The sequence below is a fragment of the Lissotriton helveticus genome, chromosome 12 (genome assembly GCF_964261635.1).
Source record: "Lissotriton helveticus chromosome 12, aLisHel1.1, whole genome shotgun sequence".
Lineage (NCBI taxonomy): Eukaryota > Metazoa > Chordata > Amphibia > Caudata > Salamandridae > Lissotriton > Lissotriton helveticus.
The window spans coordinates 810,593,973-810,614,538 of NC_136073.1; the positions used below are offsets into that span (position 1 = coordinate 810,593,973).

At 43.3% G+C, this 20,566-nt stretch overlaps 1 protein-coding gene across 1 annotated transcript in view; it reads left to right on the forward strand.

Moving 5' to 3' along the window:
- ENTREP3 (endosomal transmembrane epsin interactor 3) overlaps positions 1 to 6,838 on the forward strand; it is an 85,927-nt gene extending 79,089 nt beyond the window's left edge. The window contains exon 12 of the mRNA XM_078669706.1: positions 2,119 to 6,838. Coding sequence (XP_078525832.1) covers positions 2,119 to 2,289 — 171 coding nt within the window. The 3' untranslated portion in view covers positions 2,290 to 6,838. The remainder of the gene's footprint in view (positions 1 to 2,118) is intronic.
- Positions 6,839 to 20,566: the final 13,728 nt, after the last annotated feature.

Genomic DNA, 20,566 nt, shown 5'->3' on the forward strand with positions numbered 1-20,566 from the left:
CTATGCAGACCTTAGGTTTCGGGTAGGGTTATAGCAGGTGAGATTAGAAGTAAGGGAGACCATTGCTAAACCTTTAACTAGCTTTAACAATAAGTTTTAGGGACTGTTTTAGGCATATGGTGACGGAGTACCCTCTCCACCAAACTGAAGGTCCACTTACCTGATTTACAGACCTAAATATGTCAATGATGAAGACTACTCCTTCGCTGACATACTCCGTCAACGGCCGAACAAAGTATGGGCCATTGGAGATTCACATACCACAACGTCCACCCGATTTAGAGTGTTGTGCGTTTTTTTTGCTGTTTGTACCGTCAGATAAAACCTGACCGTGAAGGACAGAAAAAAATATTAATGACCCCACACCATGGGAGACAGCCTCCATGGTATAGGGACAATTAATTTTACTTTTTCCAAAAGTCAACTCCTGCTGTGGGAGTTTTCTTTTTGGAGAAACTAAAACATTGTGAAAGTTTGATGGGTGGCTGTCATGTTTGACGGAGCTGTATGTCAAACTATTAAAACATTGACAGGAACAAGCGTGAGGGCGGTTCTGGCGAATGTTAAGTGTGGTCCGCAGGGTTGAATGCCTCTACGTAACTTGTGAAGGCATCTGTTGTTAATTTTTTTGTTGCTTTGGTTGTTTAGAATGGGATGAGTTGGTGGACATTGCGTGTCAGTCAGTCAGTCAATCCACTTTATTTGATTACTTAAAATCATAAAAGTACAAAAACGGAACAAAGACAACAATATTACAAATCTTTAGGCATAACAGTTAAAATACATAGGCAATATTTCAAATCATTATAAAACCCTATCATTGCGTGTATTTAATACTTGGTACCAAGCTAAAATGGCAGCGGGAGTTGTGAGAGTCAAAGGACATGCCAAGATTTAAAGAAAACTGAAGTTGTTGCTAGAGGGGGAAAATGCTGGGAAGGAAGTGAATAGGAAGAGTTGTAGTGGATGATGGAAAGTATAAAAGCTCTCGCTGTGGGATTGTATTGCCATCCAGTGGCGAAGAGCGGTAAGGCAGCCTGAAATATGTGCATGGGTAGTAGTGAGAAAGTTGCTAAGAGAAAACTATTTGTGTGTCATTGGCGTCGAGATGCTATGAGAAGAAGCCAAAGGAGGGAGATGATGTACAGAGAAAACAAGAGTGGGCCCAGGAGGCCTTGAGGTGTGCTCACCTATAGTAGTTGCTGATGTTGACTTGGAAATACCAGGTACCTGAAAAATGTAAATCAGAGCGTTAGGAGGAGGACAAGTTTAAAGGAGAGCAGGTGATAGATACTCGGGGCGTTGAGGAAGGAGAGTAGAGTAGAGTAGAGTAGAGTAGAGTGGTGTGGAGTGGTCAACCATGTTAAACGCTGCAGAAAGAGCAAGGGGTAGGAGAACGTATGATAGATAATTAAGGTGAGAAACTGTGATGTCTTGCCTCACTAGAGTAGTGCTTGGAAGCCAGACTGAAGGGTATTGACTAGCAAGTTATTTGAATTGAGATTCAGTGTAAGGCAGTTAAAAACGATGTGGTCCAGCATTTTAAAGCTAAGAGGAAGCAAACGGGAGAAGCTGTAGTGCGGCAGCCGCCTTGGCCCAAGGGCCCAGGGATGTGAGGGGCCCAAGTCCATCCATTTAGTGGATTTTCACCATAAAACCAGGCGATGGAGGCACCAATTTCCTTGTATGCATTAGGTGCCCTAGCTACACTAACAGAGGCAGAGACACTGGGCTGTAGTTTGAGAGGTTATATGGCGTTATAAAAAATACATTTTCTTCTTTGCCAATCTGCACAAAATTAAGGTACTTAAGAGTGTGTTTTTTATCTGTTATTTGTTTTCTGTAGTAGCTAACATGAAAGCAAGCTGAAAAAAGGGCAGATCGCTACACTGAATGTCTAAGTTAACTTTAATCAAATGGAGATGTTTCCAACTGTGTGTCAGGTCTGGCTGAAGAAATCAGTTCCAGTAATTGATTTCAGGTCACTTCTGATCTCATATTTAGCTTGAACTAATTAACTTCTAAGGAGACAAAAATTATCCATTATTTTATAATCACAATATAAAAGGTTTGCCCCCCATAACGTATTTCTCACTTTATAAATTCTCACTTTTGCAGATTCCGCAGGATCTGTTACGTGTACCAGGTCAGGAAGCCATGCATCTACAAAGCTGTGGCGACCTAAGCTCCACTTCCTCCCTGCGCCGACTACTATCTGGAGGAAGGTTGGAGAGTGAGCGCCGGCGACCTCATAGCCTCAATGAAACCTACAAAGAGAGCATGCTGTGACATATAGTGGCGGCCTCGACTACTGGACATGCCGAAAATAGCAGGCAAACCTGAGGTGTATGCCTTATGATGATCGTGCAGCACCTACAGGCAATGTGCTTTCCATTTGTTGGGTTGAACGAAGGGAGGCTTTAGGGGAACCATTGAAGGGAGAAAACTCCCTAAACATCAGCATACCTATAAGGTTTTACTGTGCCAGGCCGAGTCAGTCACTAGCCAAGAACTGCTTGTCAGGCACTTGACAATGCAAGTGATCTACTGGACTTCTAGCCATACAAACTTCTTGGATTAAATCTTCCATAATCTTTATGGGACTTGTGAGCTTGGTACATCTTTAACACTAATGGAGGAACCTCAGATGTATCCACAAAAGCAAAATGGTAGACTATGTTATTTCAAATGGGAGTTGTCTGAATGTTTGGGTAGGGACCACTCTTGGTGCACTTTGGGACTTATCCATGGATGAGACATATTATACCCACCCAAATTGGTTTGTCTCCATAACCAAAGGAAATCCGCGACATCCTCTTCAAGTCGAGTGAATTCTGCTTCCTATCTATGAGGAATCATGCGTCTGTCATGGCAAGATGATGCCGTGCTCTGTGGATGACCTGCATGCAGTTAATGGCAATCCGATGATGTCATTCTTTATTGCAAATCCAGGACTGCTAATGAGTTTTCAAAGATCCATTCAACTGGCTAAACTTAAACTAAGTTGACCTGTCCTTCGCAAATCAACATTATTTACCCTTGAGCCCTTGTTCATCAAGGCCATCCCTCAATGCATTCATTTCCGTCAGCATCATTTGTTAATAGTGTATTTCCGCATCTAACCAACTCCCCGTGAACCTTCCCCTATCAGCTTCCTTACTACATGGACTTTTTCTCCTTCAGCATATTTCACCAAATTAAGTGATACGAATTAACACCATTCCCTAGGCAGTCTAATCCTATTAGTGTTGTTCTTCCCCATGTCCTTATAGATCAGCATCTTTACCCATGGACCCCGATCCGTCAACCTCGCTTCCCATGGAGTCTTCCGCCATTAACACCATTCCCCCATTGGAGTCCTTCTCCATGAACATTAATCGCCCATTGAGTCCTTGTCTGTCATTCCTAAAGTTCCTTACACAACCATTCCGTACCTCAACACATCCATCCCTAGCGACATCATTCCTCCAGCCAGGTCATTCTCATTGGGAGTCTTTCTCCCTCAATGTCCTTCTTTCACAAAGCCCATCTCCCTCAAAGGTCCTTCTTTCAATAAGCCCACTTCCCTCAATGTAAATCTTTCACAAAGCCCATCTCCCTCAAAGGTCCTTCTTTCACAAAGCCCATCTCCCTCAGAGGTCCTTCTTTCACAAAGCCCATCTCCCTCAAAGGTCCTTCTTTCAAAAGCCCACCTCCCTCAATGTAATTCTTTCAGAAAGCCCATCTCCCTCAAAGGTCCTTCTTTCACAAAGCCCATCTCCCTCAAAGGTACTTCTTTCACAAAGCCCATCTCCCTCAATGTCCTCCTTTCACAAAGCCCATCTCCCTCAAAGGTCCTTCTTTCACAAAGCCCATCTCCCTCAAAGGTCCTTCTTTCACAAATCCCATCTCCCTCAAAGGTCCTTCTTTCACAAAGCCCATCTCCCTCAAAGGTACTTCTTTCACAAAGCCCATCTCCCTCAATGTCCTCCTTTCACAAAGCCCATCTCCCTCAAAGGTCCTTCTTTCACAAAGCCCATCTCCTTCAAAGGCCCTTCTTTCACAAAGCCCATCTCCCTCAAAGGTCCTTCTTTCACAAAGCTCATCTCCCTCAAAGGTTCTTCTTTCACAAAGCCCATCTCCCTCAAAGGTCTTCTTTCACAAAGCCCGTCTCCCTTAACGTCCTCCTTTCACAAAGCCCATCCCTCTCAATGTTCTTTTTTCACCAAGCCCATCTCCCTTCAGGTCCTTCTTTCACAAAGCCCATCTCTCTCAATGTTCTTCTTTCACAAAGCCCATCTCCTTCAATTTTGTTCAACATGAATCTTACTCTATTCACATTATACCCCAAGGATAAGTCCATATCAATATCGTTTGCCATGGCACCATCTAGTTCTCGTCCTCCCATGAGGCTGTTGCCATTATCACCCCAATAGTGTGCTCTCCCAACAATCTGTAGCTCTATACTTTGCCACTAACATGTACTGTGTAATCAGATATACTTAAGCAGTGATTCAGCTGATCCTGCAACATTCCACACCGATACACTTGTACAGTCACACATAGTATAATGATGTACCTGTACCATCATGCATTCAGCACTGGCGTACCCGTACTGTCTTTCTACTTGTACCTTTACCCACTCATCTGTGATGTACCTACACATACTTAGATTCTACAGTTAGACACTTGTACCTTGAACCATTTCCTTCCAAAGGGCTGTAGTTGTAACCATACATCTCCACCTATAAACCTAACACAGATGAAAGCTACATTGTGACACTTGTACGTTCATATATCCCATACTGATATGAATGTACAGTAATCTCATTCTGGATAATCGTATAGTGTAATCTTGAAACACATGTGCTCTCAGACATTCTGCACTTGCCAAAACCCCAGTTTTAACACCACCCAGACCATGTCAGAAATCAGAGCAAATGCTTTAGACCCACCATTGTCTTTTGCACCACCCATCATCTTGGTTTAAGTAGACCCGCCAACATCCTAAACTGAGTTAATTCATCTTTAGTTCAGGTCTTCACCATAAGCATGACATAGAAGTCCATTAAACATGCATTCAAAAATAGTAGAAAATGATACTTTGCTGAACTTTTATAGCTGAATGTAAGGCATGCAAGTTGGAAAGAATCAAGGGATAAGTGAGTTTGTCACGCATGCACAGGCCTAGTTCCTTTCCAGCAAATCAGAGGACCACTTGGTGAAGTTAGACTTCAGAAAAAGTGTGATGATGATTTTCAAAAAAGGTAAAGCTTTTGGAACCAAGTGTTGTGTTCCAGCTGTCCATCAGCTCCACCTTAACCAGTCCTCTGAGATAAAAACCGGACTTCCTGCTAGTTAAGTTTAGTTTCAGAAGTGAACCTGATAGCTGAGTCTTCCTTGTTCCAACAAAAGTATTACATTTATGTTGCCATGTTCTTTGCAGGGCATAGATAGAAACTGTTTAAACAATAACCAAATAGTTTGTCTGTGGTCAATGACGTGAAACTGGGCCACACAGCTTGTCAGATGGTTTGAACCAGCAGCCAAGCTGTGTGCCTCAGTTATACTCTGCAGGGGTACAACTGAGTTCAATCTTCAAAGGTTTTCATTCTAGATTTCTCTCCAACAAAGTCCAGAAATAGCCATGACTTCATGATGGATGGATGGCTTTGGTATTGTCTCTTGTAAGACATGCCTCAATACCTTCTTGAAAGATTGCACTCAATCTGCTGTTTGGCCTCTGACCTATTGACTAGTCCGAAAAAACAGACATATCACTGCAATACTTGCATCGCTTTGCTAACTCGACAGCTAAAATGCCTCACATTTTTGATCACCTTCGATATGCACAAGGTTTTACTTTGCGTTGGATCAAACTTCTTCTGCTTACAGTTCCTGACATGTGATCCTAATTCTTGGCAGTCACTTTGTTATAGCAGGAAGCAAAGCAGACATGCTTTCTGCATCAATGCGGACACTCTTTGGGAAATTTTACTGCCAGCTGTCGACAATATCCAAACCGATCCTACTTTCAAGAACAACTGCAAGGTTGTACTGAACCATACAGCAGTTACACAACACTTTTTTGTAGTAGGTGGTCAACTCTTAGAGTCATAGCGCAGTAATTATGTCTCTTACACAAATCCTAAATCTCCACCTGTTACAAATTCTATATTGATATACCTTCATACCATACCATACCATACACACACCTGCACAGTCACATTTCCATCATTGAGATACGTACATAAGCCTATGTTTGAACACTTGTGTTCACTTACAGTCCAGCACTCTACAATAAAGCACTTGCGCCATCACACATTTGCACATATACGCCACAACAACCAAATATCCTCCATCAAAACACCAGTCGTACTTTGTGCCCCGATTCAAGTGCGCAGTCATACACTTCCACAAGGATGCGCATGTACAGTCTTCTTAGTTTGTAAACTGAAACACCTAACATATATCTGCAGAGATACACCTTTACAGCCACGCCTTATACTATGCAAGGATTATTCCTTTGACAACAGCGGGTATGCTCCAGTATCTGCACAGTCGCCTTAATTTACATTGACAACCCTGTATCCTATTACACTGCTGTTCTTGTATATCTCCTTTGCTGTACACTGTAGTAGGCAATTCACACACATTCACTGCACAATTCTCTGCCCCTTTCTACATTTATCAGTATTATTAATGCATACCCTTGGTCCAAATCCCTTGGGCATTGCCCAATGCCTGCAATGCTGCACTTAAGCACACTGGTTCAAGCACACCTACCGACCTTTAAAGTGACAGTGAAGAGACAAGTGCACACTCACAGGGACAGATCAATCCAGTGGTACCATGCATATGGGGCCTTAATGCGAAAACCTCAAATCCATTAGAAAAAAACGGATGTATGACGTTACAACGCATACTTTTACAACGCATACCATTACAACAAATTTTTACAACGCAAAAACCATTACAACGCATGTATTTACAACGCATGTTTTTACATCGCAGGTACCTTTACAACGCATACCATTACAACGTAAGTATTGCTAAGTATATATTAATTTTTTTAATTTAAATTAATTAAAATTAATATTATTTATTTTAATTTAATGTAATTTAATTTAATTTCATTTAATTTAATTAAATTTAAATTAATTATATTAAATTATATTAATTAAATATATTATTTAATTTAATTTAGTATATATTAATGTTTTTAATTTAAATTAATTAAAATGAATATTATTTAATTTAATGTAATGTAATTTAATTTAATTTCATTTAATTTAAATTAATTATATTAAATTATATTAATTAAATATATTATTTAATTTAATTTAATATATATTATTTTTTTTATTTTAAATATTTCATTTAATTTAATTTCATTTATTTTAATTTCATTTCATTTAATTGATTTAATTTAAATTTAATGTATTTAATTATTTAATTTAAATTTAATTTTATTTAATTTTATTTTTACCCTGTATCCCTGTACCCCAAAAACCCAAAATTGACCCTGAACTCTAAAAATACATCTGTACCCCAAAAACCCAAAACTGACCCTGAACCCTAAAAATACCCCTTTACCCAAAAACCAAAAACTGACCCTGAACCCTAAAAATACCCAAAAACTGAAAACTGACCCTTAACCCTAAAAATACCCCTTTACCCAAAAACTGAAAACTGACCCTGAACCCTAAAAATAACCCTTTACCCAAAAACCCCAAACTGACCCTGAACCCTAAAAATACCCCTTTACCCAAAAACTGAAAACTGACCCTGAACCCTAAAAATACCCCTTTACCCAAAAACTGAAAACTGACCCTGAACCCTAAAAATACCCCTTTACCCAAAAACCCAAAACTGACCCTGAACCCTACAAATACCGAAAAACTGAAAACTGACCCTGAACCCTAAAAATACCCCTTTACCCAAAAACTGAAAACTGACCCTGAACCCTAAAAATACCCCTTTACCCAAAAACTGAAAACTGACCCTGAACCCTAAAAATACCCCTAAAAAAAACCCCCAAACATATAACATTTTAAATATAATTATAAAAATACCCCTAAAAAACCCAAACATATAACATTTTAAATATAATTATAAAAATACCCCTAAAAAAACCCAAACATATAACATTTTAAATATAATTATATACTTACCAATACTTACGTTGTAATGGTATGCGTTGTAAAGGTACCTGCGTTGTAAAAACATGCGTTGTAAATACATGCGTTGTAATGGTTTTTGCGTTGTAAAAATTTCGTTGTAATGGTAGTGCGTTGTAAAAGTTGCGTTGTAAAGGTTGTTTCCCGAAAAAAAACCTATACCATAAACTGTCGAAGAAACCCATAATCCCCAAGTGCGAGGAGTGGCGCGTGGGTGTGCGAGACATGAGTTGGGGTTTTCCTTGAAATATAAGGGCCAATGGAGGTACATTTTCAAAAGTATTAGCAACAATTTCTTAGTAATGGGTAAAAATAATGGGATGCCGGGTAAAGTTTATTTTCATATAGAGTCTGTATAGGGTGGTGCATGTGGAAATCGTGCCATATGTACACTTGTAAGTGAATTTGGTGCATATGACAATTGTTACTTGTACACTATTTCACTTGTTCCAAGGCCTACTTGACCGTCATGGTACCTGTACATTTGTACACACGTATAATAGCACAGATGATCATCATGTCAACTGTGTGCTCTACTGTTCCATTACTCTGCTGCAGTCTAGCCACCTAGATAGTAAACCCACACAAACAGTGAAGTACCTGCATAATACCTCAATTTGACCATTGGTAAGTACATCCTGACGTTTGTTGTGTTCATATATTGCCTTCCGCTGACTACTACAATTGTTGTTCACTATTGTGCTCTTAAGTAGCTAGTTTGTTTACTGATTTACTGTACCAAAATGTATTCCGTTATGCCTTATCGATTTGCAAGAAGATACTATACAAAGTGCTGACTACTGTTAGACTCCTTCTCCTCAGTCTTGTGAATCAAAGATGACACTCTGTACTCTCTAACATATCTATGGTTGAAAACCACAGGTGCTGTAAGAATTTCAGGAGACAAACATGCACAAGTATTTCCATCATTACCTTTGTCTGCTAACATAATCCAATTATACGCTGTTTTAATATATTTAAAAAAATAATTGTTTGCAATGGAAAGGAATCAGTTTACAATGCTTATTACGTTTTGCAGCCTGGACTGCGGATATTTAAGCTATACATGTAAATGTCTTAGTTGACGCCTTGCACCCACTGTCCCATCACCTTCTGGACATTGTCGCCCATTCTAGGGATGATTGCCTTGACTCATCTTCTGCATGACAAGAGTCATGCTCCTGTTTCTGTAGATGGCCGTGGGGTGCAAAATGGTGCTCCCAGTATTCATTTCCTTTCCCTTGATTGTAATGTGTTTAAAGCATGCGGAAAATTGGCGTAAGGAATGATCAGCGTCAACCCCGAATTGCGTCGACATCAAAGCTGCTGGTCCAATATCAAGATGTCAACCGAAAAAATAAAATAAAACCATATGTGCAAATGGAACGTTCATTCCAACCCTCATTTCTAGGCTTTCAATGGGGTGCAGAGAAGAAGAGGTGATGTTTCAGCTTAATGGGGGTAAGCAGTGCCGTCCGGTACACTTTTCTAGAAATTATATGTGTGCCACTTCTCTTTTAAACAGCTTTTCTTTTAAATTAATTTGCTGACCTATTAAATTTGTTTTCCTCCTGCTTCCCTGGTCTGCCACGAGCCTGACGGCGTGATTGTTGCAGAGGGAAGCAGGCAGCTGCTCTCGTCTGGGATGGGTGGGGAGACGTTCAGGTAGCATCTAGTGGTAAACTAGACTCTACTTAAGGACCATGTGCATGTGGACGCGCAGCGGACACGCTCAGTGGGTGCACCCAAGGAAAGCCCGTTCGTGTCCAGACTGCGCCTGGCGCCCGAAACTCTGGTTGGATTAATGGGGAGCAGGCATCCGTTATTAAATACTCAAGAAAGCTCCTATTGAAGTAAAGAGGTACGTGGGATTTCTCCTCTTGTACTGCGTTCCCCTTCCTGGTTCTTTATGAGCAACAACAATGTTGCTGTTTGACCAGTGTTTTTCTTTTTTATATAATTTTTTATATTTAGTCCTCATTTATGCAAAAGTTGAGATATGAGTAGACAAGATCCCAATTTTTTGGACCTGTGGTTTTAAGTTGAATGATCTCCAAGGCTTGAGCTTTAACAGGTTGGAGGGAAATCCCCAACTAGTCTGTACTCCGAACACAGCTGAAGGTTGCCCTAACTGCGGTGTGGAGCCTGACCTAGTTGACGCCTTTCCATCAAATTACTCAATCCTAGGAGTGGACAGGGCAGAATTATGGGCCCCACATTACCACCGCAGTACTCACGGTGTGTCGATCCTCGAAGGGGTGGGAGGCTAAAAGTCAGTCCACTGGGAACACAGGATAATTTTAGGATTTAACACCGGACTACGGGAGCCTCACGTCGCCGCGGCCATTCCGTAAGTGCACCACCTATCGCCCCCCAATATGTATAAAATAATTCATAATTATTATTAACTAATTTACTTCCCGCCCTATCCCCCTATGCACCCAACACTATACATTTCTACAATTAATTAACATTCGAAATTACTTACAAACTGTATTTTAAAAGAGTAAGCTTTATATAAAAACACGTTCAAATAATTTTAAAAAACATATTTTTAGCAAAAATATTAACAGATATCATTTAAAATTATATTACTTACCTCAAAAAACGATATTCATATCAACAATGTTTGTGCATCACAATATTTTGTCCAAACACCTGAAGCCCCAACCCTTGTTTTAAATGCTCTTCCCAGAGGTAAATCCGCTGGTAATGTAATAAATGATTTTGTTCGATGCTTTGTGATATCTCAGTGATCACACTCTAATCTGTGTCCAGGCAATATTTTACTTTGTTCCCACAAGAAAGTGATGCAACATTAGACTGCACAAATTGCATATATCAAACACAGTACAAATAGGCTTTCAGTTCAGCTGTCTTGAAGCCCATAACAATATTATACACCGAGAAATACAATACACATACGTATAACAAAACATTGTAGAAAGAACACCTCTCATACATTCAGTAGGGTACATACAGATGATCCATTTAGTTAGTTGTCTTGTGGTTACCAAAGCACTTGTCACCAAGAAAAGCAGCACACCAACCTCCAGCAAGTGCGCCATGGTCTGCCCGCAAGAGAACCTCTTTGTTGTACCGCGGAAGCGAAAGGGCAGACAAGTGATGCCAAAGACTGACTTTGGCATGGATCTCGGTAAGCCTCGAAAATGGGCGAATCTGGGACACAACGGACTTTGCATTTTTAAGTAAAAAATTTTTTAAACATCACCCAATGGAGGGTAAAAAAGTAAAGAAATAGGAGTGAACCACAAGCACCATAAGGCATTGCAACTCACTGTGGGCGTCCACTAGGGGGCGAACAATTGACATAGGGTGCATTTCCTGCTGGTTCACCATTGCCGACTGCTTTACCAATAAAAGAATGCAAGCTTCGTTGTGGTGTGCGACTAATCTATCTCTGAAAGGAGGATGTCTGGTGATTATCTAACGGTGTGGTTCAACCGTAGCGATTCACCTCCAGCAAGCGCGCCATGGTCTGCCCGCAAGAGAACCTCTTTGTTGTACCGCGGAAGCGAAATGGCAGACAAGTGACGCCAAAGACCGACTTTGGCATGGATCTCAGTAAGCCTCAAATGGGCGACTCTGGGACACAACGGACTTTGCATTTTAAAGTAAAAGCTTAAAACAATTTTTAAACATAACCCAATGGAGGGTAGAAAAGTAAGAAATAGGAGTGAACCACAAGCACCATAAGGCATTGCAACTCACTGTGGGCGTCCATCAGGGGGCGAAAAATTGACATAGAGTGCATTTCCTGCTGGTTCACCATTGCCTGAACAGATGTCAGCGGCGCACCTTTTAAAAAGTTCGAGGAGAACGAAACATGTCAGGACTGCCGACTGCTTTACCAATAAAAGAATGCAAGCTTCGTTGTGGTGTGTGGCTAATCTCTCTCTGAAAGGAGGATGCCTGGTGAATATATACATATATTTTACATGCAAAACCAATTTCGCAGTATACGTTTTGGTGTGCAATTGTAACAAAAAGTATGTAGGGGGCACAATTCATCCAGCTCATGTGAGGATCCTACAACACCTACGGGCAATAGCCAACGACGATCCCACATACCCAGTGGCCCGACACATCAATACACAGCATGGAGGGAAAACAGAGGACCTGACATACTTTGTAATTGATAGTGTCCCTAAAAACCCCAGGGGAGGCAATCGACAACAGAATCTAAGGAGATTAGAGTCCAGATATATTATACTTCTGTACAGTAAAGCACTGAACGGCCTTAATGCAGACGAGTGAATGAGTGTCCACCTCTAGCCTATAACACTGTGAAACATTATAGCATTGCATCCCCAATCCCTGACCCACTTACTCCTTGACATCCATCTCACATGTATATACTGTCAACACATAAACCCCCCTTCACCACCCACGTAACGGTTTCCAGTATTTTCATTTTTGAAAGTATGGATACTCATGCACATATGGATACCGACTGTCGGAGACCACAATCACACAACCACGAGCACCCTCGTTGGGCGCCCCCTTGGCAACACAGAAGCGCGCACAAAATTGTGTAAACTCCACTGCCCACTTTGGCACAACCCCTTCGCGATACGCCATAAGGAACTTGCCAATATTACTTAGGACAACCTTCCTAGTTAGATATTTTACACCCATGAGCTCGTGAGAACACACAATCACATACGTAGGGAAATGTTACCTACACACACAACCCAATAGGCATGAGGTGAGACACATATGCATTGAATGAATGAATGAATGACTACACATTTGTATAGTGCATGGTTACCCGGAGGCATCCCAGCGCTTCGGTGGTCCATTCATCCCCGATGGTTTAGGGGAACAGAAATGTTTTCAGCATATTCCTAAACCTGAGGTGGTTCTCCTCCAGACGAATAACATCGGGGAGGTTGTTCCAGAGTTTTGCAGACTGTAAATCAAAATGCCTGCCGCCCATACGGCTTCTCCTTATCCTTGGGATTGCCAGTAAGTTCTTATTACTGGATCTTAGAGTCCTGCTGGTTTGGTAGGGGCGGAACAAAGGTTGAATGAGATCGGGTCCTGTCTTGGTCAGGGCTTTATGAACAATAGTCATGGCCTTAAATTCAATCCTTTGTTGTACTGGCAGCCAGTGTAGTTGCCGAAGCGCTGGTTTGGCTGAGGTTCTTCGTGGAATGTCTAGTAGCATCCGGGCTGCACAGTTCTGGACAGTCTGTAGGACCCTAAGTGTCCCCTGTGGGGCCCCTAGGTAGACTGCGTTGGAGTAGTCAAGGCGAGTTAAAATCAGAGCCTGTACTAGATTCCGCCTAGCCTCAAACGGAAGTAGGCCAATGATTTTCCGAAGTGATCTAATCAGGGCATAGCAAGTAGCTGCTACCTTCCGAGCTTGCACCAAAAAATTAAGAGCAGGGTCCAGCCAAACTCCCAGACTCTTAATTCGCTCTTTTGGAGGAGGGGGCTGGCCCAGAATATTCGGCCACCATCCCTCCACTGAGGAGGGTGCATTATGTCCCAGTATCATGACTTCCGTTTTTGCTCCGTTGAGTTTCAGGAAGGAATCATCCATCCACTCGAGGTCTCTGATGAGACAGGAGGAAAGCTTGTCATGGGTCGACTCCTGCCCAGAAAGAGTGATGATGAGCTGAGTATCATCAGCATAGGTCACCAATTGCACCCCCCAGGGTAACACCACCTCAGCCAATGGCCTCATATAGATGTTAAATAAGGTTGGGCTGAGGGATGAACCCTGGGGAACGCCACAATGTAGATGCATGGGGGGGATGAGATGTCATCCTCGAACACCGAAAAGGTTCGATCGCAGAGGAAGGACTGTAGCCACCTCAGTGCGGTCCCAGTGATACCTATATCACTCATCCTTTGAATCAAAATAGAATGGTTAACAGTATCAAAGGCCGCACTGAGGTCTAATAAAAATATGGCAGCACAGCTACCACCATCTACAATCTTCCTTGTTTCCTCTACTACTGCAATAAGGGCGGTTTCAGTGCCCTGTTTTCACCTAAACCCAGTCTGGGTAGGATGTAGTAAGTTGTTATTTTCGATAAAAGTGGATAACAAGGAGTTTACGTGTTTTTCGGCAAGCTTACTGATAGTTGGCAGCAAGGAGATAGGGCGGTAGTTGGCCCAATCATCAGGGTTAAGACTGGGTTTCTTCAGTAACGCCTTTACTCTTGCCTGTTTCCCAGAGGGAGGAACTAACCCAGCTGCCAGGGAGGTATTAATCACCTCCTGAATCACCAGGGCCACCGTGTCTGAGACCATATTAAGGACAGTTGGTGGTGCTGCATCAGCCGGTGAGCCTGATTTCAGGTTACCCAAAAGCGATTGAACCTTCAGACAGTCGATGGGGGTGAATTCCTCGAGCAGGGTCAAGTCTAGGGCCGGGGGAAGAAGAGGTCCTACGGGGGTCCCCTGAAATGACAAATAGATGTCTGCTACCTTCGAGACAAAGAAGTTTGCTAACTTCCTGCAGCGCATGTGGGCAAGAAGAGGGTCAGTAGTGGGGGTAGGAGGGGTGACTAAGGACTTAAAATTTTTAAAGATTTCCCTAGAAGAGCTAGTGACAGATGTAATTTTTTCTTGGTAGTAGTAGGACTGGGTGACTTTAATAGCCCGCTTGTAATTACGTAACGCTGTCCTATAGCTATTTTTGCTAGCTTCAAGGTAATCTTTCCTCCACATCCTCTCCTTCTACTTGCAAAGCTGTTTAAGGGCTCTGAGCTCTGGAGTATATCAAGCTTTTTTGTTCACCCCACTGCGATGGGAGAATTCAACTTTTGGAAGGACCAGCTCTAATGATGCCTCCAACCAATGATTATAGCGAGCATTTGCTTCTAAAGGATCATTGCTAGCTTCAGGCAGGATTTCTGTGAGGTTCACAATCCATTTATCCGTTGACAATTTGGACCAGACTCGACTTATTTTTTTAGAAAGATTAGCCTGGCCTGGCTGTTCCTGGGGGGTAAGGGAAAAGGACAGGAGAGTGTGGTCAGACCAAGGAATTATAATAGAGTTTTTTAACTTGAGCGTGCTTAAATTAGTATAGCAATGTCAAGTGTGTGTCCTGATTTATGTGTGGGACCTTTGATGATTTGTTTGAATTGGACCACCTCCAGCGCTGCCATCAAACTCTGACATGCCGGGGTGTCAGATTCATCTAAATGGATATTAAAGTCTCCTAACATAGTAAAGTTGGGGACATTGCTGGAAAGATTGATAGCACAGCTCGAAAGCTCTTCGCAAAATTGCCCAATCGCCCCCGGAGGCCTGTAAACCAGGAGCCCCGAGAACGTACATATTGGAGATAGAGTGACTTAGAACGTCATACACTCCGCCCCTGCGATAGCGACCTTCTCAACTCTGCAACCTAAGGATTTTTTATGCACAATGGCGATCCCTCCCCCCCGCCCGTCCATAGGGTCTTGCCTTGCAATTACATAGTTCGAGGGCAGGGCACGGACAATATCGGGGTCAGAACTGTCGTTAGTCCATGTTTCTGTTAGGAAGAGTACCTCCAGGTCTCGTTCCTCCAGAAGCAAGGAGATCTCAAGCGCGTGCTTATGTAAAGATCGACAATTAAGCAGTGAAAGTGAGAACGGACGTGCATCGGGGACTTCCAAATCCGGGGTGAAATGATATTGACACCCCGTGCAAGGCCTATGGTCCCTCTGATGTGTAGATAACAAAGTACAATTTGCGCCAATCCTACCTCTTAGTTGCAAGAGTTGATTCCTGTTATATGATATCATGGGTTTGTCTACTACGATAGATGCAGGGGGACTGGCCCCTGGGCCCGGCATGGCCCGGACGGGCCCAGACGGGCTTGCCTTTGGCGCACCTTCGGACGGAGTCCAGCGTCCATTTATGGGGTGGAGGAGAGTAGGAGGCGGCCCAACAACTGGTGCGCTAACCTCGTTTCCCCCCAAAAAGATGGTGGCTAGCCCTGTCTCAGACCGCGTCAGAACCTTAGTCGTTCTGAGCGGGGAGCAGGGTTCAAGCACTGCAAGGGGCAGATAGGTTCCTTTTAAAGTTGAACAGAATAGTCTTAAAACACAACTGAAATACACAGAAAGGTAGTTTTAAAATTTACGGAGAGCCTAACCCCCGGCTTCCGCCTCATGGGAGATGAATGAGACACACTAATCTGTGCCGGCGCGTCACAGTGCGCTTTAAGTACTAAGGGCGGGAGGCGGCCCAACAACTGGTGCGCTAACCTCGTTTCCCCCCAAAAAGATGGCGGCTAGCCCTGTCTCAGACCACGTCAGAACCTTAGTCGTTCTGAGCAGGGAACAGGGTTCAAGCACTGCAAGGGGCAGATAGGTTCCTTTTAGGTTTAAATCTTTTTATTTAGATAGGTTCCTTTTAAAATTGAAGTCTCATCCCAACCCTTTCTTAGGGGTACTTAAGGGCTTACCTTTGGGTAGGTCCCTAGATTCATCATGGGACAAGATTCAGATCACATACCACTTCAACTTCGACCGTTTGGACACCGTGGACTTTACTTTGGGAACCGAGACTGCACCGGGGAAGATTCCTGCAACTCCTGGTCTTGTCTCTCTGCTGGTCTTTTGCAATGTCTGTGCCCATGGTCCATACAGGTTCTTCACCTGGCGACATCCAAGTCACCTGAAGGAATTTCCCTTGGAGTGAAGGAGTCACTCACCTGCGTCTGCAGGCACCGCAACGCAGCTGACCGGTCTGCTGATCCTGGGCTCCCACAGACTCCGAAAGGCTCAGCAATGCAGGTGGTGGTTCTGCAACTCCCTTGAGACCTGCACTGTCTTCATACCGAGTTTGAGGCCAGTATTCCTCGTCGGAACCGCTGAAACAGACCCCTGTGCACCACGTCGACTTGCCGCTGCCAAGACTTGTTGGATTTCTCCTCCAGAGATCTTCAGGCTCCAAAAAGCTCCAACCTCAAGCAACTATTGCAGCCAAGATTTTCGCCCTCACCGATTTCTCTGCACCATGGACCTTCATTGGTGAGCTGCTCGAGGTCCCCTTGCGACTCCTGTGCCTTCGACCTGTGGGTCCTCTTGAGGGTATTCTTTGGCTTCAGTGGGTTCCCCTGCTCCGGGCCTGCTCTGACTTACCTGCTTGTGGTGATTCACTTGGATCTTGCTACCCTTGACACTGCACCTTTTTCTTCTGCTACGTTGTTTGCCGCTGTCAAGGCTTGTTGATGCTCCTGCCGCACACTGCCCCCCCTGGCTCCTGACATCTGACGTGGGACAGCTTGTGAACGGCTCCTGGTCTTCTACAGCATCGCCTGGTCCGCACAGCTGCAACTGTAAGGGCATCATCAACCTCTCCTGCATCTCCAACATTGGTGGGCATTCGTCTTCCGTGCCTCCTGGTCACTCCTGAGTGGCATAGACTCTGTCCCCTCTGCTTGAAGGTACCTCTCATCTTGAATACACCCTTGGGTTCCAGACTCCTTTGTCTTTTTCTCCAGCAGCATCAGTCCTGAAGTCCTCCATTGTGGTCTACGGCGGTTTCCGACATCAGTTGACACCTATGCACCCGGCTTTCATGGTGTAGGTATCCTAATTCCTGGTGTATCCATGGGTGGGGTGACTCTCCAACCTTCCATCATCCACGGGGTGTCTTCAGGGTCTGCTGGGAAACATCCTTTTTCTTTAAATCTGCAACTGCGACTTACCCATTGACACGGTCGTGTTCCTACTCTGCACACGATCCTCTGTGGGGTTCCTAGATACTCACCTTGGGTGGTTCCTTGGGTCCCCGGCTCTTCTACGTCTTCTGGGTCCATTCTTGTCTTGAGTCATGGTTCACATTCCACTATTTTAGTATATGGTTCCCCCTGGAGACCACTGTGCATTTGTGCTATTTATGACTTCTATTTCCAAAGTATTGTGTTTGTATCTCCGGGTAGGAGAAAATACAAAGTGTTAGTGAGTGTTTGTAATAAAATATATATTTTTATAACTACACTGTGTGATTCTTTTTCACTTGACCTATACCATAAGATTAAGTACTGGTAAAACACGCTGCTTTACACTCCTTCTGGACTAAGCCTGAAGGCTGCTCTCCACAGTTACCACTTAAGTCTTAGAGAGTTTGCTAAGATTGTCTAAGACCACTAAAATCACCATAAGGTTTGTCTAGATTAGTGCAGGGTGCTACACTTAATAGGTGAGCACCACATACTAAGCCAGCCTCTCGCATATATATATATCAACATTTTATTTTAAACAAATGAAAATAAGTAAATTTATAAGAATTAAACACAAATTGTAAATACATTTTACGACATTATAAATAAGGCTCCCGGTTTTCCATTAAACGGAAGTTTACATATAAATACAGACAGAAAACTTTTTTTTCTTTGTCTGTATTTATATAAAAAAACGGAAAAATACTGACAAACCAAATGCGAACAAGTGCCTTTGGGAGCGCCGTGTTTGCAGGACAACGGGTTTCAATATTCAGTAGTTCATTCTTTAGGCAAACCAAAATGACAATGTAAAACATTTAGGGAACGCAGATGGCCCTTTAAAAATATATGTCTTAAGCAGCATTTATGCACACAGTATCTGCTCTCTGCCATGAAGTGATTGTGCAGACCATTAAAATCATAGAAACCCTGTTGAAAGGGGCTAGTTCTGCCTCATTAAAAGGCCTGTGACTTTTGCCCACTATGGATAGCTGAAGTCCTGTGACTTTTGAATTAGGGTAGCTCTTGCTGCACCAGTGTTCTCATCCAGTTCCCTGCGTATCTTGAAGGTCACCCGTATTAATTTGGTGAAAAGGCCACTCATCGCGGTGCTTACGCAAAAACTTGTCTACAGACAGCAGCAGCCCTTTCACAAACCACAAGCTTCAAAATCAAACAAACAGGAACCCCCAAAAGGTTTGTTCATGTTTTGGTCATCAGCAAGTAGTCTGCGTTCTAATGGCTCGTGAGAGGACCTCCCAAGGTCTGGGCCCGGGTACTTCAAGACTCTCTGAATGTTTATGTCTTCAAGCAGACATTCTGTGATGTCTGATAGAATGCAAGTAAAGGAGGGAGTAATGCTTTGACTTTTTGCCAGACAGCTGCGCAAACGTGACCTAATCAATAACACTAATTCAAGAATCTTTTCTTAGAGGACGGGCAAGACATTTGTTCACAATATGTAAAGCGCACTTGGCATGGGCCCCAACTTGAAAAACAGTTACAACAACCTATAACAACCGAGTGCAAGTGTGCATGTCTATTTAAATAAATGTGGAAAAATACTAGCTGCAATGTCTTCCTTTGGTTGCGACAAAAATAAATGTGGATAAATACTGATTAAATGACCAAAACATAAATATGGATAAAAATAGATTGAAATGTTAAAAAAAAAACAGAAAACCGGGAGCCCTAAGATAACAAGCATTTACAATGCAATAGGTCTCGTCTTCGAAAAAGATAAATAAATGGCATTGTCATTTACAATGCCAATAGCTTAATCTCTCGCAAATGCGAGACCTATTGCATTTGCACACACACACACAGAGCCACACACACACACACTCAGAGCCACACACACACCTACACACACACACACACAGACACAAACACACAGACACACAGACACACACACACACAGACACACACACACACACACACAGAGACACACACACAGAGACACACACAGACACACACACAGACACACAGAGAGCCACACACACAGCCACACACACACAGAGCACACACACAGTCACACACACACAGAGCCTCACACACACAGAGCCACACACACACACAGAGCCATCCACACACACACACACAGCCACACACACACACAGAGCCACACACACAGAGCCACACACACAAACACACACACACAGAGCAGAGACCTAAACAAGCGGTCAACAACATTTGTTTCCTCAAGCCAGCAAAGGGAAGCAAATGCGACTCTAGCCACATAAAATGCAGATGGTAGACTGCGTTTTTTCCTATCCCCAGATCTTGGGAGCTGTGCGCAGCGAGAGTTCCCAAGATCAGGAAGTGCTGCAGGCTGCAACAGACACAGGCATTTTCTTCCCAGCTGGGACATGCACTTCCCGGAGTCACACTTCCTCTCACTCCCAGACCCTCCCAACATCCCGTCAGCCTTGCGCAACATCCAAGAGCTTCACCGTCCCTGCATGACACACGGTCAGCAGCGGCCACTTGGGCTCCGAGGGCATCCGTGTATCATGGAACACCACAGAGAACAAGGTGATTCCAGTGAAAGGCTGGGCACGGGAGGGGCGCAATTAAGCCAACAAGCCAATTCCCCTCGTGGTGCAACACAGGCCCACCTTACAGTATGTGCAATCATGGTAAAGCACAGGCTAAATCTTAAAGAGGTGGGCATAGTTTGCCAGCCCCCATCACTCAAGTTCTGGGA